The 23,788-nt window shown below is 43.2% G+C and overlaps 1 protein-coding gene across 1 annotated transcript in view; it reads left to right on the top strand.

Annotated features, from left to right (window-relative positions):
* Positions 1-23,788, top strand: part of LOC142095008 (uncharacterized) — a 52,114-nt gene that overhangs the window by 20,890 nt on the left and 7,436 nt on the right. The window contains exons 5-6 of the mRNA XM_075177708.1: positions 21,038-21,181; positions 21,396-21,536. Of these exons, the coding sequence (XP_075033809.1) occupies positions 21,038-21,181; positions 21,396-21,536 (285 nt within the window). The remainder of the gene's footprint in view (positions 1-21,037; positions 21,182-21,395; positions 21,537-23,788) is intronic.

Below are 23,788 nucleotides of genomic sequence, written 5' to 3'. Positions count from 1 at the left end.
TCACACATGTCATATAAATACAATAAAACCTAGGGATGCCTCCAAATTGTTCAGCTAAAACACCTAAAGTAGAGAAAAAAGACAAAGGGTGCCCAACATAGTGCAGTAAATTATAGTAGAAACTGGTATTTATAGCGAAAATAGGGTGGCTGCGTAAACACAGAGTATATTAAATTAAGCTTATCTGATATCCAGAGATAAGAATCCCACGACCTTCAGCCCAAGATCAGGACGTGGAACCTTATTTTTCCACTAAGGGGGAGGTCCAACATATATCATCATTATCAACATTTATTTATATAGCGCCAGCAAATTCCGTAGCGCTTTACAATATCACAGGTATACTTTAGAGAAAAGGAAATAGTACATAGTGTAATATGTCTACAAAGTATCCATAGGTGAACTGATAAAAATGCTAATTGCGTACAACAAACATAAGAAAGTTACTGGGAGTAAAAAGCTTTTTAATAAAATAAAGCAGCACATCAACCATAAACAACATCCGGTTAGTGAAAATCCAAATCTGGAAGCTAGCACAAGAGTATAGTCAGAGTATCAGGCGCCATTTTTGTTGTCACGAAAGCCGGATAGTGGGAATGGTCTTGATCTCTGCTTGAGGGACAGCTTACCCCCAGAAAGGTGTGGAGTCTAACGGAAGAGAGGTATTCACCAGGCATTCCGCAAAGAGAATATGGTCTTAGCTGCTCTCAACCGCAGGTCGCAGTCCTCTAGAACCACCAAGTAGCTGTAAGGCATAATGGAAGGTAGCCCCAGATATATGGAAATTCAGGAACTGGATGGATGCTGTGTGATGATCAGCAGTATAGCCACGAGTCTTGATAGCAGAATAGGCTGAGTAGGTAATACTGCGAAGCGATGAGCTTCAGGACTCAGAAGGACTGAGGTATATACTAGTGTAGTAATTCAGGAACAGGATGCTGAGCGAAGCACTATATCCACAGGTCTTAGCAGCAGATTAGGCTGAACAGGCTGAACAGGAGTAGCTGTGAAGTGCTGAGCTGCAGAAGTGCTGAGATCCACACAGGTGTTATAACTCTGGAACAGGACTGATGATGAGCAATGCACTGCAGTGAGGCCACAGGTCCTGACTTTGAAATAAGCTGAACAGATAATGCGGTGAAGCGATGAACTGCAGAGAGCAGAAGCACTGAAATCCACACCGGTGTTATAACTCTGGAACAGGACCGATGACAATGAAGCTGCCGCATTTGGATGATCCGCCTAACCCACGCAGTAAGGAACAAAGGAGTGTATAAGCACAAACAGGAGTCACAGGTAATGATTCCTATCAGGTAGGGAGACCCGATGATCTGACACTCATGGAAAGGAGGAGGACCCTTATAAAGAGAACTGGCTAGTGTCCATCCAATCACTGTGGAGTAGAGGTATTAAAGGGTTGTGCATATGCAGAATACTTGGCAAAATGGCGTCCGAGGATAGAGGAACACCAGGCTGTACAGCAGATAGCAGTAACCAAGGGAAACAAATGTACATAAGGATTATAATGGAACTAAAGCGGTGAGATGCGTGATAGTTGTCTATATAGATAAGGTTGAAATTTTTTCACTGTCCAAACAATGGGCAAACATTCCTTTTCAGTTGTCTGCTCAAAAAGGCCACAAGGTGCTCCTGCCCATCTGGCCCCACCTGGCTTAGTACTGGCTTAGTACTACTCGCAGTCCATACTGTGATACATCAGTCTGCACAAGTCCTTGTCATAATTGGGTGCCAACAGTACTGGAGCGCAAACCAGGGCTTTCTTTAATGACTGAAATGCCAGCTCACAAGCAGGTGTCCAGTCCACTACTTTGGGGAGTGTTTTATTAGTGAGATCTGTCAAGAAATTCGCTACAGTACTAAAGTCTGGGACAGAATGTCTGTAGTACCCTGCAGTTGTTAAGAATACCAGTACATGTAACTGGTTTGTGGGCTTGGGCAAGTCTTGGATTGTGTCTAACTTAGCTGGTTCTAACCTAACCCTTCTTTCCCCCACACCATGCCCCAAGTACTGCACCTCTGACAATCTCATCTCGCACTTGTCTGCCCTAACAGTCAGACCTGCCCACCAAATCATCCCTAACACCAGCCCTACTTGCTCCAGATTATCCTCCCAAATCTTACTGAAAATGGAAATGTCTGCTAGGTAAACCTGAGCCATGTCCAGCAATTCTACCATTATACCAGAGCGTTAATGCAGGGCAAGGGGAGTCAGACATTGTCAACTGGTGTGTAGTATATGCAAAACCGCATTGTCTTTTCCTTCTTGGGAACCAATACAACAGAGGAAGTGGATGGACTTCGCAATGGCTGGATCACACCTAGATGAAGCATCCCCCACACTTCCCTGTATATGCACTTTTTGGCCTCTGGTGAGACATGATAAGTGGGTTGCCTAAATGGCCTATGCTCACTAGTGTCCACGTGGGGCATCACCAAGAATGTCTGACCGGGCTTCCAACTGAACTGAGTCGCAAAGTTCCACACCACTGCCTCAAGCTGCTCCCTCTTGCAGGCACTCAACTGCTCATCCCAGCCCACATCCTCCACACTACCTTTACATCCCGATCTGCAAGGAGGGATGGTAGGGGGCAGTACGGAGTTGCCGCACTCAGCACTTTGCCTAGAGACACTGGACCAGTTCACTCATGAACTGTGGCCCTTGATCGGTTAGGATCTCACTAAGGAACACTGCTCTGCTAAATACTCCTAGCAGCACATCCGCTATCTTTTCCGCAGTTATGGAGGACAGAGAAACAGCCTCTGGATATCGGGTAGCGTAGTCCACCATGGTGAGGATGTACTTCTTCCCCGATCTGCACGGCACAGGCAGGGAACCTACTATGTCCACAGCCACTCGCTGAAAAGATTCCCCAACTATTGGCAAGGACCTGAGGGGACACAAGCACTGGGACACCCAAACCGCTGATGCACATCACAGGACTTACAGTAGACCCGGACATCATCCAACATTCCCGGACAGAAAAATTTCTGTGTCAGGTGCTTCAGTGTTCAGTCTCTTCCCTGGTATCCCGCCATAGGAAACTTGTGGGCAACTGACATCGGTTGCAGGCGAAAGTCCCGTAGGACCACCAGTTGAAATTGTTCCCGGACTGGTCTATCCCCATCTACCTTCCTAGCTACACGGTACAACAACCCTTTACTCCAGGTCACACTCCCCACCTGAATCTCTGGAAGGCTGCTGAGCTGAGCTGCCCTGAACTCTTCCCTGCCGTCCTCACTATTGTCTAAGTCACGATACGCTGCAGAGGGGTCTAGGTTGGGGTTACTAGGGTCAGTCAAATTGGGGTCAGTCCAAGGGGGTTCACTGGTTTCAGCTATACTCACCACTGGAGCTGGCATACTGCTAGGGACAGGAGCATCACTGGGCACCCCCACAAGATCAGGTTGGCAAGAGACAACATCCTCTGCGTTGCTTGGGGACGTAGTCTTTCTAGAGGCTGGCTGTTTCCTGAAAAAGTAGCAGAAGGAGTCTTTTCCTCTGGGCTGGCTGAAGCTGTGGTTGCTGGCAATGGCTGTTGTCTAGCAGCTGTGGTCTTTTCCTCTGGGCTGGGTTGTGCAGGTATAGATCCTGAAAATTGTAGTCTGGCAGCTTGGCTTCAGGTAATATAGTTGAGAAATGTGGGCACAATTAAACCCCCAACATCATTGCGCAAGATCACATCGGTTAGGAGGCCATCCATAACGGCAACATCTTGCAACTCCTGGCCATCTCCCCAGTCTAGATACACCCTTGTGACAGACACTTCCTTCTCCAGTCCATCTGCCACGGTAACTTTGGCAGTGCAACCCTGCAATACTGCAGCAGGATCAATAAGATGGGGGCTAACTATAGTTTTGGATGGCTCTCAGTCCTTCTCCCTGCAGGGGTCCCACTTTGACCGTCTGCAGATTCCTCCACATGTTTTTGGGGGGTCTTTTGGACAAGCAGATGATTCTTCCCTCCAAGTCACCTTTAGACACGCTACACTCCGTTGGGCTGGCAGGGGTGGAAACAGTCTCTACTGTCTCACCTTCGCCATATAAGCAAGTTAGCTGGGCCCCAGGACTCGTATTAGGGGCACAAGTCTGGGGTGCTGGGGCTGTGGGACAGTCCATCCTGAGGTGACCAGTCTTCCTGCAGCTGTAGCACTTCCTCTCCAGCCTGAGATTCGATGGTCTCTGATAAGTCCCAGGGACACGGTGGGACGTCGGCTGGCGAGGGGTACCCGAAGGATTAGGTACCTGCTTTTGGGGGTTAGTAGAAGAGTGGTGTCTGCCTGATTGTACAGTCCTTTGGTGTTGGCTGTTAATTTGGCGCTTCTGGCAGAGTAGCCTCACTGCCACATACTGATCCGCCAACTGGGCGGCTTCCTCCAGGGTGCCTGGCTTCCTGTCCAGCACCCATTCTGTCACCTCCGGTGTGCACTGGCAGTAAAATTGTTCTCGGCACATCAAGTCTATTTACTCCTCCACGGTCTGGGCACCTGCTCCACGTACCCACTTTCTGGCAGACTTCCGCAGCAGGTTGGCAAACTCCTCATGGGTGGAATGGAGATTCTTGGTAAATTCCCGGAACTTCAGATGGTAGATCTCTGGGCTAATAGTGTACCATTTAAGGAATGCCCTTTTCACTATATCATAGTCCGCACAGTCCTCCAAGGGCACTCCATGGTAGGCCTCCACTGTGCGTCCTTGTAGTGTGGGCACAAGATGCTTAACCCATTCCTCTCTGGGTACATCGTGTAGCCTACAGGACCTTTCAAATACCTGCAGGTGCTCATCAATATTCCCAAAACAGTCCTCAAATTTAGGGCAAGGTAGAGATGACAGTCCTGATGCTCTAGGGGGCGCCTCGTCCCTAGGCTACATGGAGGATGCCCTTCTCTCTTGGTGCCATGCCTCGATGACCTGTGCCCACTCAGCTGCAGTCACATTGTCCCCTAAGGCCGCCAGCTGGATCTTTAGCCCGGCGGCCCTGCGCTCATCATAGGACAGAGAAGCTGATTCTGCAGGTACAGAAGAGGTTGCTGCTGACTGGCTGTCTGATTCACCTAGCTCCCTGTCGTCAAGCTGATCCGCTGCTTGGCCACTGCCGCTGTCAGTTTCCCCCGCCTGGGTACCATGCTGACAGTGACGTTCCCTCAGCCTTTCTCTCATCTCCTCCCTGTTTGGCGAATGGCTGATGTCAGTGCCCTTGCTACTGCATAGAATCTCAAGGTCCGCCCTGGACACGTTGGTGTAATCAGACATCCTGTGCATTCTCCTGGCTGCAGTTATTCCTCTTTTAAATAACTCAGCTCTCCTGACTGGTGCAAGAAAAGCCGTCTGGGGTAATCCCACCGCTTGCCACCAGAAATCTGTGACAGGATGGACAGTCTATGCCACCCTGTCTGTTGCAGCTGGGGATTGGCTGGGTTACTTCGCCATCGTCCGCTTTCTTTATCCCAAATTCGCCCCTCCTATTTCAATAGGAGGAGCCCTCTGCCACCACTAGGCTCCTACACCGACACCTAGAACTGCTTCCTTCTGGGTAACTCTTGCTGCTAGGGTATCCCCTTGCTGGTACACTTGGGCTGGTATACCTGACCTCTTGCCTTCAGATCAGGGTTGCTGTGGATGGCCCTCCCTGGCCTATCACCTGGCCAGAGCTGCAGGTAGCAGGCAAAATGTTGGTACTGAAATGCTAGGTCCACCTCAGAAGAACTGGAGGACAAATTATATAAGTGGGTCTAATTTATAGGTCACAGGAATTTACAGCAGGGTAAGTAGTCGTCATAGCAGGTTCTTGAAGTAAAATGATGTTTTATTAGCTCCAGTGTCCTAATAAGGACAGGTACACTAGTTGAAGGTACTAGTGACATTCATAAAGGTACAGATGGTATGAACATTATATGCTCAAACAGCCCACTTTTTATGCAGTTCTGATATAACTCCTGGCAGGGGGGAATGCCGTCTCCTGATCCTCCCCAGCCCCAACACGTCTGAGTTATTTTTAGTATCAGGATACAATAGGTTTTCCCAAACATGGATTTTCATGCAATGCAAAATTAACAATATTTACATTCTGTTATATGCTAAAATTGCTGCTTGCATTATCTGAGATGCAGCCACCCCAGACAGAAAGACAGCGCCCCCCCTGTTGCATATACAGGCTAAACAGATGTTTGGGGCACTGAGTCTGGATGAATAGGTCTAAATAGCATGAGTTTAGCTGTCTCTAAACAGCTTCAAAAACACATCCCCTCCACAAATATGCTATCTTGGGACTTCTATAGGAAAGTTACAAAACCCCTATCAAGACATTTCCATACAAAACACATCCCAATATAACACGATAAGTGCATTTGCAATTATATACATTGGTGCCTGCACCACTAATTGAAATACAATAAATTATCTTTACCTGTATAAAGGACACCTAGACAAGCCCCAAATGTCAGTTCTTCAGCGCATTTCAAGGGGGGGGGGGACATACTTCTAGGTTATGCAAAAGCTTTTTTGAACAGGAAAATGAAGGGAATTAATAAAACAAATGCTAATTATCTTGCTGCCAGAGTCTACATGAGACTTTACTAAATGTTATAGTAATATAAGTGACAAAAGCTGTGTGTAATCATTTACACTGCAGTTTTACAAATGTGTATGACAGATTGTAATAAGGACCAGTGTGATTTCCCCAGGCAGCAGTATGATCAGGCACTTCCCTGATGCTGTCCCATATCATACATATAATGTAAATGTTTACTATTATGTGGTAACATGATGGTGTAACCTCCACACACACATGCTTAAAAGTAGCACTCAGGGCCGGACTGGGACTAAAACTCAGCCCTGGCATTTAAAGCACACAGGCCCACGTGTTGTGGGCTCCATGCACTATATTGTTGCACACTGATGCTGGCGCAGTACAACATGATGTAGTATGAGTGTGTGTGTGTGGGGGGGGGGGGGTATTTATTTCTCCTAATGACCCTCAACATTACATTATTAGCACCCCAGTTACATCAATAAATACCATGACAATACATTATTAGTACCCAAATTACAGCAATAAATAACCCCCCACACACACTCATACTACATCAATCACCCCCACATTACAGCAACCGGCATCACCCCCCACATTACAGCATCCAGCATCGACCCCCACATTACAGCGTCCAGTATCACCCCCCACATTACAGCGTCCAGCATGACCCCCCACATTACAGCAACCGGCATGACCCCCCACATTACAGCGTCCAGCATCACCCCCCACATTACAGCATCCAGCATCACCCCCCACATTACAGCATCCAGCATCACCCCCCACATTACAGCGTCCAGCATGACCCCCCACATTACAGCAACCGGCATGACCCCCGACATTACAGCGTCCAGCGTCACCCCCCACATTATAGCAATACCCTCTCCTACTTATTAGCAATACTAAGCACCAAACACGGTACAACAGTGCCACCACCACGCCACCCCATACTACAGCAATACCACCAATTATACAGACGCCACTGTAGGAAACAATGTTTTGCTTTTTTCAAATCTCCCACAAAATAGCAACAACGAACAGAGTACTTACACACATACAGGTAACAAGTACCCTTTTCCCTCAATTAAATAGTAATGGCAGAATTTTCATGAATCATTCCACATGAAATAAAACTAACATATATCTAAAAAAAACATAACTATTGAATGATTAGTTGAACCCACACGGCCGCATTAAAAGTATTTCCATCTACAGCAAAATGTCAGAGAAAAGTATTTTTGTTTTACTACAGTAATTGGATATGCGTCTTTTCTATTCATTTTAAATAACACAGTATATAAATTAAGGAGGATAGAGGAGGTGATGTGATCCATCAGTTTGATTAGATAGGAAACATTTAGATTATTTACCTGGAGACGTCTACCCCCTTGACTCACAGGCAGGGCTGACAAGAGGAATTTTGGGCCCCGATACAGCAACTTCTTTGGGCTCCCATCATATTCAACAATGAAAGACTTGCCTTTGGCAGAAGTTCATATGATGCCACACAGTAGTGTGCCCAGTTCATATTATGCCACATCGTAGTGCCCCAAGGTCATATTATGCCACATAGTATTACCCTCAATTCATATTTGGTCATGCAGAAGTGCCCACAAATCATATTATGGCATAGTAGTGCCCCCAAAACATATACCATACAGTAGTGCCCACAAATCATATTATGTCACAACAGTGCCTCCAAATCATATTATGCCACAATAGTGACCCCAAATAACATTATGCCATAGTATTGTCCCCAAATCATAAGTAAAGCTCAGACAAAAACCCATTCACAAATAAAAATTGGTACAGCATATCAGATACTGAGTGTGAGTCCCAAGAGCAGCTTAATACATCATTTACAATGCAAACAAAAATAGATATATTGACACAATTACAGATAAAATTTGTGACAAGCAATGTTTTTTCCTCTTAATTAAAAATCTCTGTACAGATAAATATGCAAAAAACATTACAGCGCAATAATGAGCAATACATAGTGTTAAACATTATTGGATACGCTGTAGTGTCCTCAGTTCAAGAAAGGATGGTTAAAAACATATTGCACACGAGAAAATATATGAACTTACCTGATTATGGCATCCTGTGTTCTGTTCTCCTACTGGGCGCGCTGGGCGAGGAGGGATCAGCAGCTGTCAGCTCACACAGGCAGTCGGGAACAGGAATTTAGGAGTGGGGGTATAGAAAATATAAGTGAATGGAGTATGAAGGCTTGATTTTTTTTTTTTTTTTAACACTTGTCCCCTCTGTGCATTTCCATTCTTCATTACTACTTGTGTTTTATGATAGCTGCATCCCTGACATTCGAATTCTTAAGATGTCTCTCCCTTTACACTTTCTTTTACCTATGCCCCTGCACCATCTTCTCCTTTGTCCCTCTCACTTAACCCCCTGCACCACCTTCTCCGCTGGCTCTCACACATCTTCCTGTACCACCTACTCCCCTGACTCTCTCACACGTCTTCCTGCACCCTCTACCCCCCGGCTCTCTCACTCCTCTTCCTGCACCCCCTACCACCCTGGCTCTCTCACCCCCTCTCCCAGCGCCCCCTTCCCCTTTGGCTCTCTCACCCCCTCTCCCAGTGCCCCCTTCCCCTTTGACTCTCTCACCACCTCTCCCAGCACCCCCTTCCACTTTGGCTCTCTCACCCCCTTTCCCAGCACCCCGTTCGGCTCTCTCACCCCCTCTCCCAGCACCCCCTTCCCTTTTGGCTCTCTCACCCCCTTTCCCAGCACCCCCTCCGGCTCTCTCACCCCCTCTCCCAGAACCCCCTTCCCCTTTGGCTCTCTCACCCCCTCTCCCAGCACCCCCTGGCTCTCACCCCCTCTCCCAGCACCCCCTGGCTCTCACCCCCTCTCCCAGCACCCCCTGGCTCTCTCACCCCTTCTCCTAGCACCCGCTGGCTCTCTCACCCCTCTCACAGCACCTCTTCCCCTTTGGCTCTCTCACCCCCTTTCCCAGCACCCCCTTCGGCTCTCTCACCCCTTTTCCCAGCACACCCTTTGGCTCTCTCAACCCCTCTCCCAGCACCCCCTGGCTCTCACCCCCTCTCCCAGCACCCCTTGGCTATCTCACCCCCTTTCCCAGCACCCCATGGCTCTTCCACACTCTTGACCCCCCCACGCGAGAATGAGGGCACCCATGCGACACCCCCCCCCGAAAATCGCGGCACCCCCGCGAAAATCGTGGGCACCACCTACCCCCTTCCTCCCTCTTCAGTAAAAAAAACCAGGAAACTCACCAGTGTAAATGCACAGCATAACGGGGGAGGGAGCTGAGGAGCGCGCAGCAGAAGTGGCTGGTTCCTGGGGAGCAACCAGCCACCAAGAAGACCGGAGGAGTCGGGCCGGCCCATCCAGCCATCGGCCCTTCTGGCATTTGCCAGAAGGGCCAGATGGCCAGTCCAGCCCTGGTAGCACTTAAATTTTGCATAAGAAACATGCAAATCCAAATTTACAATATAAAATATGACACTTAAATGTCAATACTGATATTTTTCAACAGAGGCTCTTAATCTTTTGGAGAGTTTATTTTACAAAAAATGGGATAGATAGTAAGAATATAGAATTGTCTTTGTGCTGCTTGTTTGCGCCCATGAAGTACCCACTTCTCATTTCAGGAACCAGCAGAGACAGACAATTTGCATGTGAGCAGCCGAGTGCATACGTGGCTCGGTTAGGTTGTTTGTCTCTGGACAAGGAAGCACCTGAAGGCTGGAGCACTAAATTAAAATGTGTTAGGCATTGTGTCTGGGATTTTAATTACCTGCAGATAATTAAGTAACTCAGTGTTCCTTATTATGTAATAATATGAAGGTGTGACTCCACATCCAAATGATGGTATGGTTAGTTGTGCAATATAGTACATTGCCTGTGTGGAGGAACAACACGGAGTGAGATGTAATGTGAAGGTTTAACCTTTCCTAATCCAGGTCAGACCTCTCCTAAAAGAAGTGCAAGGAGGAGATATTTAGGGAAGCTGTGTCCCTGCAACTAGTATAACCATAAATATATAGTGGCTGCAGGCATGGCCTATGTAACTCATGGTGGCTTCTCCAGGCATAAACTTTTCTAAGCTTTAATGTCTGAAGAAAGAACATGGCCTTGTTGGAGATAAGTAGCTGCCAAATCATTGGGAACCTGGACATTGGACAATTGCTCTTCCACTAGCTGGGGCTTATAGACAAAATGTTTTGCCTGGTGCTCGTCTTTAATATTGTTATTATATTCTGATTGGTCGTTCAATATAAAGTTTACTTGATGCTGCTCTTACAGCAAAGAATTCAATCAGCACACCACATGCTACAACACAGTTGTGTTGGAGAAATTTTTCATAATCTACTTGTCAGGCACCGTCTCCGCACTGACACTTGGTGCAGGAGACGGACGCCTGCACCTTCTCGTCAGCCGCGTCCCGTTGCCTAGCAGCGGGACGCTATATCCGCTCACCTGTCAGCGGTCAGCATGTCTGACCACCAAATCTCCATCACACAATCAGGATGCACCATATATAGAGCACTCTCTGACACATGTTGGGTGCCAGAGTATTGGTTCACTCCTGCTCCAGCGCTTCCTGAACTTCTGATCCAATGCTCTTCGGTTCTGACTCGGCTTCCTGTTACTATTCTCCTGTGTTTTGTTTTGGTACCTAGCTGCCTGGCTGGTTTTACTATTTGGCTTGACCTGACTCCTCTCTGGAACCTTCTTGTGTACCGTACCGCTCGCTTGCTTTGACCTGGACTGCCTGACTATGCCTGTCTACTACTGTCGCTACACCGGTGACTGTCTTGGAGAACTGGGACCTGCGTACCCTCTGCAGCTAGGCCCAAACTCCCTTGCGGGGGTCCCTGGTGAATACCGGGGGTACTTTAGACTCCGCACCTCCCTATTCAGTTGCGCTAATACCAGTTAGCAGCCATCTCTGAAATTCCGTTACACTACTGAAAGTGTTTCTAACAGAATCTGTCAGTGGCAACCATCACAGAACTTGTAACCGGCACTTGCACAGGTACAGGTGGCAAGGTAGTAGTGGCAGGGATTTGTGTAGCATACTGTTAGTTTGCTACAGCAGAATACAGGGCTGGCTTTTTAGGACTGCCGTAGCTGCCATCGCACAGGTCCCCGCACTTGAGCAAAAGCCAGTATTGTGTAAGCAGACTCTGGTGTGTGGCTGTGCTGACTTGGGAAACCACAAGCAGGGACCTTGCAGTATCCCACTTTGCATCCTTGTCTTGCAGACATCCTGCTAGTTAACACTTTTAATTAGCTGAATAAGCCAGTACTAGTTTCACAAAAACCCAGGATCCCTGGGGAAACTGCTTCAGTTCCTATGCTCCTCTAAGGCAAGAGAATGTTTGCAACATTTAAGGGAAGAGTGGGGTGGAGTGCTGGAAGAGATTGTTACGCACTGCACACGTCCATCAAGCCACATTCCATATGGCAATATGGAAGCAAGAGCAATGGATAAGGCAAAGGTCATTGCATTCTCTGGCTGAACAGTAAAGCTGAGTACACACCTATGCAATCTTACCTCAGATGCAATTTCTGGAAAGATTTCACCTGAAAGTCCTGATAAGCATGTCATTCATGCGCAGACACCTACACAATGTACATTTAGATTTGCGATCCTTTATCTCTCATATCCATCTGCTGAAAAGATTGTGACTCTGTACACATTACAGAGATCTGCCTACACTGCTGGTCATGTGTTCATACACACTTCCACGTTTGCCGGACATCGTTCCATAGTTGATTGTGATTTTTAGGAAGTTTAGAAAACCAAATCAAAGGACGCGATGTGTTTTGGTAAGATAAGACATGATGGTGGGAGAGTACACACTTTTGCAATATCTGACCAAACGGTTGTGAGTCATGTGATCTGCACGATAATTGCATAAGTGTGTACCGAGCTTTAAAATAATTCCAAACACACTATTAACATTTACTAACAAAATTTGGTTTCTTGCAATTTACATTTTTGGCTATCATTAGGCCTATGAAGACTTAAGGACCATGGAAATAAGCCATTCATTGTTTAGATGTGTCACTTAATATAACAATATAGTCATTTTCTGTGGTGTTATGGCTTTTTATTAAAATTGATTATAGAGTGCAAAAAGGTTCACTTATACATGTAAGGATATAGATTAGTGAGACAAGATGATTCATCTATAGGGCTTGGAGATGGGTGACCGAGGTGTCTCTCCCTGAATGCTGACTGAACACACTTAGTTTACAGTTTACAGTTTATATTTCATCCATGTGCAAAAAATAGGTTTTGTTTTGCAGAACGAGATATTTGAACCAGATACAAGGGATGGAGTGGGTGCAGTTACATTAGTGTGGCGCCTCCAAAAGACACAATTTTTAAATGTCCTCGGAGGTGGCACAGTTGAGTCATGGCTATACTTTCTATGGGATGTCATTTGAACCTTTAAATTACACTTTATATGGAAAAGTGCATTCATAGGTACAATTCTACAATGTAATAAAAGCATTCAGTTGTACGGTAGTAACACATATAATGAAGACAGTCTCAATGTTTGTATTAACCTAGGGACCAAGGTGTGGCTTTTTGGTAGCTGGGTCCAAATAGCTGAACAACCATTGAAAGGGTCTCCACCATCCAATCACTGTACTTGGTATGATTGAGCTGTGGGACTTTAAAAACAAAGCAACAGTGATATTCCAAATGTACTCCAGAGCTGTGGAGAGCCTGTTATGTACCTCCTTACCCCTGACTCTACTTTTGTGTCTGTATGTCTGGAGTGTGTCTTGAACCTTAAAAGTGAAGACCTGTGATAATGCATTGAAATTGTTTCTATTTAATGTCATTTCATGAACTCTTGTTTGACCAATTCTAAATTGTAACCAGTGTCACATATATCATATATCACTCTCCATTGATCTTAAGCAGGTAGCAGCCATGAGAAATCATGGGATGTCATCTCTCGGTATTCCCCCTGGTCAGTGAGCTTACCCATGGCAATAATTCCTCCCCAGGCATTGGTGACCACTACATTGGTCATACTCTGATTTTCATTTAAAGTTGATGGGTCTTTTTTGAGGATGGTGCGAGAATGACATTTTATATTATATAACTCGGCCCAGTTAAGACACAGTTAATATGGAATATAACCTAACATAAGCCTGGCCTCAGGCAGTATTGCAATTAATTACTAAGGGACACAAACCAAATTGCAGGGACTGTACCTTTCTATATTCCTGTTCCTGTTAATGCCCCCACCCACTCTCAGGTTCACATTTGCAAGAGACTGGGTCTGACAATACACATATGTATTTGGGAACAAAAGAAAATATAGTCCAGTGCTCTAAAATAAACAATTTATAAATCATTATGGGTCGGCATATACATAAATAGGAGAATGTATATATATATATTAAAGCATGCAGCACCTGAAATGAGTGGTCTTACTCCTTAACAACAAACTAGAAATTTATGAAAACAAGGTGTGCTTCATTAAGTTAATGACATGTGTACAAGTGAATAAAATAATTTGCAAAAGTGCAGCCAGGACAAGTAAGACCATTGTGTATGTGAGAACAAAAGAAAATATAGTCAGGTGCTCTAAAACAACAACTATATGGATCACTATTTGTCAGCATATTGTAACAGAAGCACTGGGAAAATGATTGATGGGAGCTATATATGTCCCAGCTTTTTGTCCTATATGTTTTAAAAACCTAAGGAGATTGTGTTTGGTTAAAGAGCTCCCCAAATATCCTTTCAATTGCAAGAAGTGCTGATATAGGGTCCCTGGGGTTATGAATGGAGAGAGAAGGGTGGGCTCGTGGCATACATAATGTGATGGCTGCTTATCGTGATAGTGCTGAGTTATGCTATGCTGGAACATGGTGGTGATCTTTAATAGAGAGTTGCCGGACATTCGACAGCCAGTGGTTGGGGTGCACATTACGGTAGTGGGCACGCTGAACCCGCCTCTCTTTGAGTGAATCGACTATAGTCTTGGTACAGGTACCGCCCCGTGGGTCGCCCTGAGGATTGGTGGGTTCTGTAAGCCCAGGACCCCGTGTCCCGCAGAGATATTTGTGCCCAGGGTGTGATTGGTTGTCCCCCACTTGAACCCGGGGTTTGATTGATTGTTCCCCACTTGAACCCGGAGTTTGATTGATTGTCCCTCAGTGGATGAGGTCCCATGGTTAATGCTGGGACATTCTGGTTCTGCCTGGCGGCAGGGCCGGATTAACCCTAGGGCTAACTGGGCTACAGCCCAGGGGCCTCGGGCATCCAGGGGGCCCTTGAAAGTGCTCAGCAGCAGTATTGATCGGTCGGGGGCGGGGGCGCCCCCGGCGCAATCAATGCCGCTGAGCAGTTTCCCTCCGGTCCTTCCCCGGTGCGCTGTAGTCTCCTTACTGAGGAGATCTCGTCTTACGAGATCTCCTCAGTAAGGAGCGTACAGCGTGCCGGGGAAGGACCGCAATGCCAGGACAAGGAGGTAAGTGCCTTGGGGGCGGTTCGGCTCACCGGGAAAGGGGGGGGGGCAGCTCGGATCACAGAGGGGCCCTCAAAGGGGAATGGGGGCCCTCACAGGGGAATGGAGGCTCCCTTAGCCCAGGGGCCTCCATTCCCTTAATCCGTCCCTGCCTGGCGGACGTCGTATTGACTGCTCTTTTCTCCACCGTCATATTTAAATAAACTATTTTAATTTTGCCACACTCAGGTTTGGTGTCAATTATTTAAGGAAATAGTTAAATAAGATTAAAAGAGTAAGGGAATTCAGGATATCAGCCATTAAACCTTTTAATGAATCACTATGTGTCAGCATATACATAAATAGGAGAATTCTGTGCACAATTTAGCTATTCAGGGATAAGCTCAGCTGCCAACATCAAATTGTCTCCTGTAGGTTTATCCCTAGCCTGTATAGTAACAACAGTATTTCACAATTAAACCTTCCCTCAGCCTCCGTTGTTAAGGCATACAGCACCTGAGAGGAGAGGTCTGACTGCCAAAAAACAAACTAGAAATTAGTGAAATCAAGGTGCGATTCCTTAAACTAAGTCACAGTTAGCCTTAGGCATTATTGCAATTAATGACTAATTAATGACTAAGGAACACAGACCAAATTCCAGGGACTGTACCTGTACTTGTTCCTGCTAATGCCACCGCCCACTCACAGGTTTAGAATGAGTTATAAGAGACTGGATCTGACAATGCATCTCCACTGATATCAAGATGAATATAATGCAAGTCACCCTGCTGGGGCTCCTGCTCTGTGCCATGACCATCACAACAACAGGCGGTAAGCTAGAGAGCAACCGATATATATATATATATATATATATATATATATATATATATATATATATATATATACATACACATATGTATTTAGTCTACCTAAGGTTCATACCGCATATCCTGCAAGTATATTTTATACCTATCTGACATTTGCCAAATTTAAGGCCAGGAGTATTGTGAAACACAACATATTCTACTTCTGTGCCGCATTATGGGCCTGGTTTATTAAGGAACTTAAATTAAGAAGTTTCTTAATTAAGTCTCCTGGACAAAACCGTGTTACAATGCAAGGGGTGAAAATTAGTTTTGTATTTTGCACATGAGTTAAATACTGACTGTTTTTTCATGTAGCACACAAATATCAACTTTAAATTTCAGTGTAAAAATAAGCCATCAAGTATTTGTGTGCTACATGAAAAACAGTCAGTATTTAACTCATGTGCAAAATACAAAACAAATTTTCACCCCTTGCATTGTAACATGGTTTTGTACAGGAGACTTAAATAAGAAACTTCTTAATTTAAGTTCCTTAATGGATCAGGCCCTATGCGTTTATCCTATTATTTATCTCTCTGTCTGCCCAAAGACATCCTGGGTTCCTGAATCTTGACTGGTTTTTATAAAACGTTTTGCCTGTCAGTGATCCTGGGAAGCAGCCACTTTACAGTGATGCCGTCCTGATTGAGTCTTAAGCTACTGATAAATGCTGGAATTAGAACGAATCAATGGAAAGATGGTTGATAAATATGAAAGGGGGCAGAGAGAATTGTAAATAACTGAATAGAAGCATAATAGGCGGAAGTACAAATGTGATAAATCATTCATGGCCATACATGTGCTGATTCTATTTATATTTACACTCACTACATGTGCTATTTCCATAAGTTTATTTGCACTTATATATTTTACTACAAGCACTGTAGCTCTTTTTTGAACAGTACATAGTGTAGAACAGTACATAGTGTAGAACAGTATATGGTATAGAACAGTACATAGTGTAGAACAGTACATGGTATAGAACAGTACATGGTATAAAACAGTACATGGTATAAAACAGTACATGGTATAGAACAGTACATAGTGTAGAACAGTACATGGTATAGAACAGTACATGGTATAGAACAGTACATAGTGTAGAACAGTACATGGTATAGAACAGTACATGGTATAGAACAGTACATAGTGTAGAACAGTAGCAGTGTATCTGCAACAATGCCAGCAAATTATTTTTCAATACTTTATTTATAATCTCTAAATGCAAGTGAAACAGTAAACTTTTTTGACGGTAGTTAATTAACACCTACGAGTTATTATTTGCTTCAAATGGAGACATATTTTCTCTGTCATTCACATACACACACTCAACGGCCAACATTTTCATGCAAACTACCATAACGTACGGCTTTCAAAGTAAGGCTACACACAGCACAAAGTACTATACTGTAATAGCATGTAACTGATGTGCCAGCGGGAGCTTAATCTTCAAACACTGATTGTGAGACATATGGAAATAATGCTTATTCCCAATGTATGAGAGCTCAAGCTTCACCTGTAGATTGAGACAGTATTTCTCAGCTTAGTAATACAGTAGATTTTAAGATCAATGCTATCCAACAATACGCTCTTTCTAGCTAAACAATGGCAGAATGAGTGGAACTATCACCACGGCAGACAGTGAAGCCCAGAAGTAGGGGGGGGGGGGTCCAGCTGGGCCCCTCAGCACTTGCTCAGAAGAGCAGAGCAGGGTCCGATGTGGTGATCAGGTCTTGCCCTATACTTACTGAAAAGCACAATTCTAGCGGGTATATTTACTAAACTGCGGGTTTGAGAAAGTGGAGATGTTGCCTATAGCAACCAATCACATTCTAGTTATCATTAAGTTAGTACATTTTACAAATAAAACAATATTCAAATACACAGAAGCGACAGATGTAATAGGCAGAGCCAATGTCCCATCACTTATAGAATTTCCATTTTTGGGTGGAGTCGAGTTCAATTTTGGATGCTTTAGCCGGCACCAGCTGTTCATGACCGTAACTCATAATTTTACATTTCTATACACCAAGGGACCGGACATTAAGTAAAGGTGTATACCCCATTTGTAGTACAGTTATAAATGAAGATAACCCTTTAAAGCACTATTTTAAAAGAAAAAAAGAAAGGCTAGGCAGATTTATATTCCCAGACCACACCTTGAACTGGGCGTTTGTCTTGAAATACACTAGATAAACAACTAGGTGTGTTTGCACTAATAAAAAAAAGCAGTATGCAATTAAATATTTTGCAGATGACATAACTCTTTTCTAGAATACAAAATTAGGAAAAGGTAAAGCAGTCCGAAATTCTCCAAATGCAGATGTTAAGCAGGAACTTTCCTGCATTCAATAAGGGATTGTCCACGAGTACAGGAATTCTGGCTAGCTGTGACGAAATCTATGCAAACTGTTTAATCCTAGAATTAGTATATTTGACTTATCATGTAGTAAGGATTTAATGCAAGCTGAAAGTAAATATATTACTAATCTGCCAGCATTGGCAAAAGTAATCCATACGTCCGGGAGAGGGACGTAGCCAGAGGACAGGAGTGGTCGGGGCACCTTGAATCGCATCATCCTGGCCCCGCCACCACGAGTAAAATGCAGATTTTTCGCGGGGTCGGGGTTAAAATGACGCGATTCCTGGTGAATCTCGTGTTTTTAGAAAGGGAATTTCGGGATGCGGGAGAAATGCCAGCTCTCCTAGGAGCCCGGGAGACTGACCCGAATTTCGGGAGTCTCCCGGACTATCCGGGAGAGTTGGCAAGTATGAAGTAATCAGGTCACGGGGGCCTCAAATGTCTATAAGCTTAGTGTGTGGCACAGTGGCATGCCTTAGCATACAATACTTTAGGACATATTTTGGATACATTAGGGTTAAACCTGGCAAGTCCCTTAGTGAGGCATTTTATCAGAGGAGGTAATTTAATACAAGTAAATTAGGGTTGAATGAATGATTTTTGTTCAAAGTATATCATTATGTTTTATTTTGGTACTAGAAGAACTTGCGTGGTCATATTGTAACAAGTTTAAATAGATTGTTTTACTGCATAAATGTGTTTTGTGTTTACTGAGGGATGATTGTAACTTTATTTGTTCCCCTCTAAATGTTTAAAGTGAGCAGGCAAACGGTATTGCTGTGTCACTATAGAGGTCACTTAGGCCACATTATAAATTTCCCTGGCTGACAGTGTTCTGCCTAGTCCACAAGACAATTAGCCGGCCCCCTCTCTGTTTTTGGAGGTCCTCTGCAGGTTCTTTGGGTGCCAACACCTGCTCAGGTCATATTTTAAAAGTATCCCTTGTGGGGCGGTTTTGGGTTGGGTTTCAATACCTTTTGGCTTGGTTGCCGTGTGCTATTTTACTCCTGGTGCTGGACTTTGTTTGCTGGTGATTTGGGTGTCAACATCAACTGGTGCTGGACTTTCTTTGCTGGTGCTTTGGGTGTCAACATCAGCTGGTTTGAGGTTTGTTTTTTGCTGGAAAACATTGAGCAGTCGGCGAACTATGCTTGGTGGGCGCACGTTAGATTTATTTATGTAATGACTGAACCCATTGAAGAGTAGGCTTTGATTTTGGTATAAGCACCTCTCTTGGGGATGGGTTTGTTGGGTGCTTTCCGCCAGCCCAGAAGGGACATGGGTTCTCGGATAAGGATAATGCATACCCAAGATTAATGATAAGGGTGTGCCCGGGCGAAATGGTTCCCCGCGTTTGGATATCGAGACCTCACTGTGATATAAGGTGCAATGGTCCTAGCTGAACTGTTTTAATAAACTCCTTTTTTTGCCAAGCTCTGTTTTTGTGTCTCTTATTATTAGTAAATTGGTAAGAAGGGCGGTGAAGAGGGGTCTGACTATTATGTGAGAATATCAACCGTTGAGCATTTTAATATGATTATCTAAAAGTTGTCTACGTGAATGAATTGGTATTTGTGCCTGGCATTAGTAAGTATTAATTACCAGTTATTATCAGGCATGGATATTAGTGAGAATTAGCATTGCATATTTCTAAAAAAAAAAAAGAAAAAGTGTTTTACATGTAACAGGATATTTCACTACACTATGGATTTTCTTATTACTTATATTTGTGAGGATTGTTTATTTGTTTATTATAATTATTATGATTCTGCACTGGATTTTAATAGTGTTTTGTATCAATACATTTTTTGTATTATTATACAGTGTACTTGTTAGTATATTAAGATTTTCTTTTTAGGACAATATAGTGTGGTTCGACTAATTTACTATTGAGTTTTTCAGTCCACACACCTACATATTTTAGAACAATATTTATTGGTATTTGATAAGTCTGGGCAGCACAGTGGCCTAGTGGTTAGCACCACTGGAGTCATGAGTTAGATTCCCAACCATGGCCTTATCTGTGTGGAGTTTGTATGTTCTCCCTGTGTCTGCGTGGGTTTCCTCCGGGTGCTCCGGTTTCCTCCCACACTCCAAAAACATACTGGTAGGTTAATTGGCTGCTATCAAAATTGACCCTAGTCTCTCCCTCTCTGTCTGTCTGTGTGTGTCTATATTAGGGCATTTAGACTGTAAGCTCCAATTTATATAGTGGCGCTATATTTATAATTTATATAGTAGCGCTATATAAATAAATGATGATGATGATGATAAGTACCAATAACTACATGAAAATAAAAGAATTGACTCATGACACAGATTCTTACCTTTAAGCCTATATTATTTATGCACATTTTTTTCTATTTCTGATTTGCTACACATAAACCAAATATAAGAACACGTGACCTGGCGAGGGGCGCTACAAGCATATTTGCATACCTCCCATCCGACCCCATTTCGGTGGGACATTCCTGATTTTAAGGCTCTGCAATGCTGTCCCACCCACAGATGGGTGCGTGGTGCAGTGTTTGGAGGGGAAGGGAGATTTCTATGGGCAACCTAGCGCTAGGCAGCCCTCTGGGGGAGTGGCCAACCCCCATTGTGACATGACCACACCCCCATCATGATGTGGTCACGCCCCCTGTCCCGATGCCGGATACCCAATTGTTGGACAGCATGTATTAGCCTAGGGAGGCCTGAACCTTAAACCAGACCCTGGCACTATATTTTAAAGCATTAATTATAAAAACACATTTCTTAATAATGTCCTTTTTAATGTAACTGGTTTTAGAGAAACATGGAGAGTGTCCTCCGGAAAGATACTTCATCTCAATCGACAATGTACGTGATTTCTGCAGCAGTGACGCAGATTGTGATGGGGACCAGAAATGCTGTACAGATAACAAGTACAAAATCTGCAAGCCCCCTGCTAAGAGTGAGTGTGTAACATACATCAATACTGATTATTACTTTGAATTCGTGTAACTACCGTATGTATATTTAACTGCTCTCTAGTCAAAGAACAGATATTTACCTGATGCCTGTATGATATAAGTTATATGTTTTCATGTGATATCTTATGACTGATTATTGCTGTTCTCTATGTGCTATTTTATCTCAGTGTAGATGATTTCTCTCTCTGTCTACAGAAAGGGCGGGATCCTGTCCCACAACAGAAATAAGTGACACAGAACGCTGTGATGATATGTGTTCAGAAGACAGTGACTGTGCTATTGGAGCCAAGTGCTGCATGGAGGGCTGCGGAAAGATCTGTCTGCCCTGTATTGGAGGTATAGTATTACCCCACACATTCGCTATATTCTGCTAATGAGACCATATTGTTCTCTCTAAGATATACTTTATTATATAATGGTATATGCTTCCTGCTTGATATTTACATTTCCATTCCTTAACCTAGCTTTTTTTTTAAAAAAAAAAATCTTTAAATTAATAACACCAAAATGAAAAACAAATACATATATTTAATAAACAAAAGGTGAATTCACATCCTCCGCAGAGGAATGGAAACAGTATATATATATATATATATATAGATATATACATATATATATATATATATATATATATATATATATATATATATACAGTGGTGGGATTCAAAAAAATTAACAACAGGTTCTATGTCCTAATGACCATTTTAACTATACCAAAAGATATACCGAAAGGTAGTCTAACAATTCACGCATTAAATACTGCAAAAAGAACAGTAAAAGAGGTAAAGACAACTAGATTATATGTAACGGAAGATTTTTAATATTAAATACCTCACAAACAGTTAGTGAAGATATTTCCATATTGCTGTTTGATTGGCGTCCTCACTTGCAATTTTCTTTGCTTTTATCCGAGCATCATCAGCTGTGTGATTTACCCTTAACCATCTTTGCACTGTAGGAGTAGGATTCCATTCCTTCAGCGGTAGGCCGATAAGACCGATAATCATAATGTTTGATATATTGGAAACAGTTAGCCGACTTCTCTTCTCAGAACATATAATGTTCATCTTTGAAAAACCCCTTTCTGCTTCTGCTGAACTTACAGCAATTGTTCTGACAATATTTCTAGCTCTTTGAACACTTTCAGGAATTGAATAGTTCTCGTTGCTTTTTAACACATTTTCCACAAAATCTCGATACTCATTAATCTGAATTTGGTAATTGAAAAATGTATTAAATACATGCAATTGCTCTTCAGCTGCTTTCCATGGAACTATTACTTCTTCAATATTCCAGTAATCTGGCTCCAAAAAATTGAGAAATTGTAATATATTACTATCATCAAATTGGCTACAACTTGCTTTTAAATGGCCACAATCCATTAATCTTTTTTTTAAATTCGTTACAATGCCTTCTAAGAGTGTTTTCCGAGGAAGGCCAACAAACCGATGATTTTCTACAAAATCGATTTTTTTGTAGCTTTCTGAAGTAATTAATTCATTAACCTTTTTTTCGTATGGACCCTTTTCTTTTTCAAGCATTTCAAATGCTTTAATAGATCGAATCACAAGTTTTTCAGCCTTTATTATGTCTGTATTTCTTGCTTGCAGTGCATTGGAAAGCAGAGAAATTTTGTTTAAAATATCAATCATCAATGCCAAATCAGTTAAAAAAAATATATTTTTAAGACGGGTAGCCATACCCAAGTACTTGGCATTTAAAGAAAAATAGTGATGTAGTGCAGGATAAGCGCGCCACACAGCTAGGGTTGACTTTAAACTACAGGCAGCCCATCTTGGTCCCAAAATTCTACCAATCTTAATAATTTCAATTCCAAGTTGTTCGGATATTTTGGTAACTTCAATCTGGTTCTTATTGGATTGATGAAAAATAGTATATATCTTATCAAGGAATATTTTGAAATGATTTACTTGCTTTATTTCCTTTATTGAGTCATCTAAAACAAGTTGGAGGCGATGGTTTAAACAGTGCCATATTATTATGTTTGGGAAGTCTTTTGTGATCCTAGTGCTCACTCCAGATTTTCGTCCAAGCATAACACTTGCACCATCAGAGCAAAATCCGATTTAATTTTTTTGTAAGTAGTTCTTGGTAAGCCCAATTTTATGTAAGCTTTCCAGAACTGAAGAACATATTGTCTCTGCATCTTGTTTTTCCAATTCAACTAGCTCAACAAAAATTGTTGGAGATGAAACTGAGTCCTCAACTTTTAAGAACAGTATTATAACTGGTTTGCAAGATATAGTTGAAGCTTCATCAATAATCAAACATATTTTCTTATCTTTTGCAGTAATTTTAGTAAATATTTCTTTTTTAATTTCCTTGGCAATAAAATCTACTATTTTCACAGCAGTTTTACGTGAATGCAATCCTATTCCCATATTTAATCCATTTTTCATTTGCAGTTCGATCTCATCTTCTATGTCTGAAAATGGTTTACATCTTTTTGTCAGGCTGTAAATTGTATTAAATACTCTACAAGTAGTACTGAAATATTTTTTATTCATTGTATCTACTACGTTTGTTATAGTATCCTGCTCACGTATTTTGAAGTTGTCTTTACAAAT

Source organism: Mixophyes fleayi, chromosome 6 (assembly GCF_038048845.1).
Source record: "Mixophyes fleayi isolate aMixFle1 chromosome 6, aMixFle1.hap1, whole genome shotgun sequence".
NCBI lineage: Eukaryota > Metazoa > Chordata > Amphibia > Anura > Limnodynastidae > Mixophyes > Mixophyes fleayi.
The sequence above is the reverse complement of the archived record's forward strand: the minus strand, read 5'-3'. Positions and strand labels throughout refer to the sequence as shown.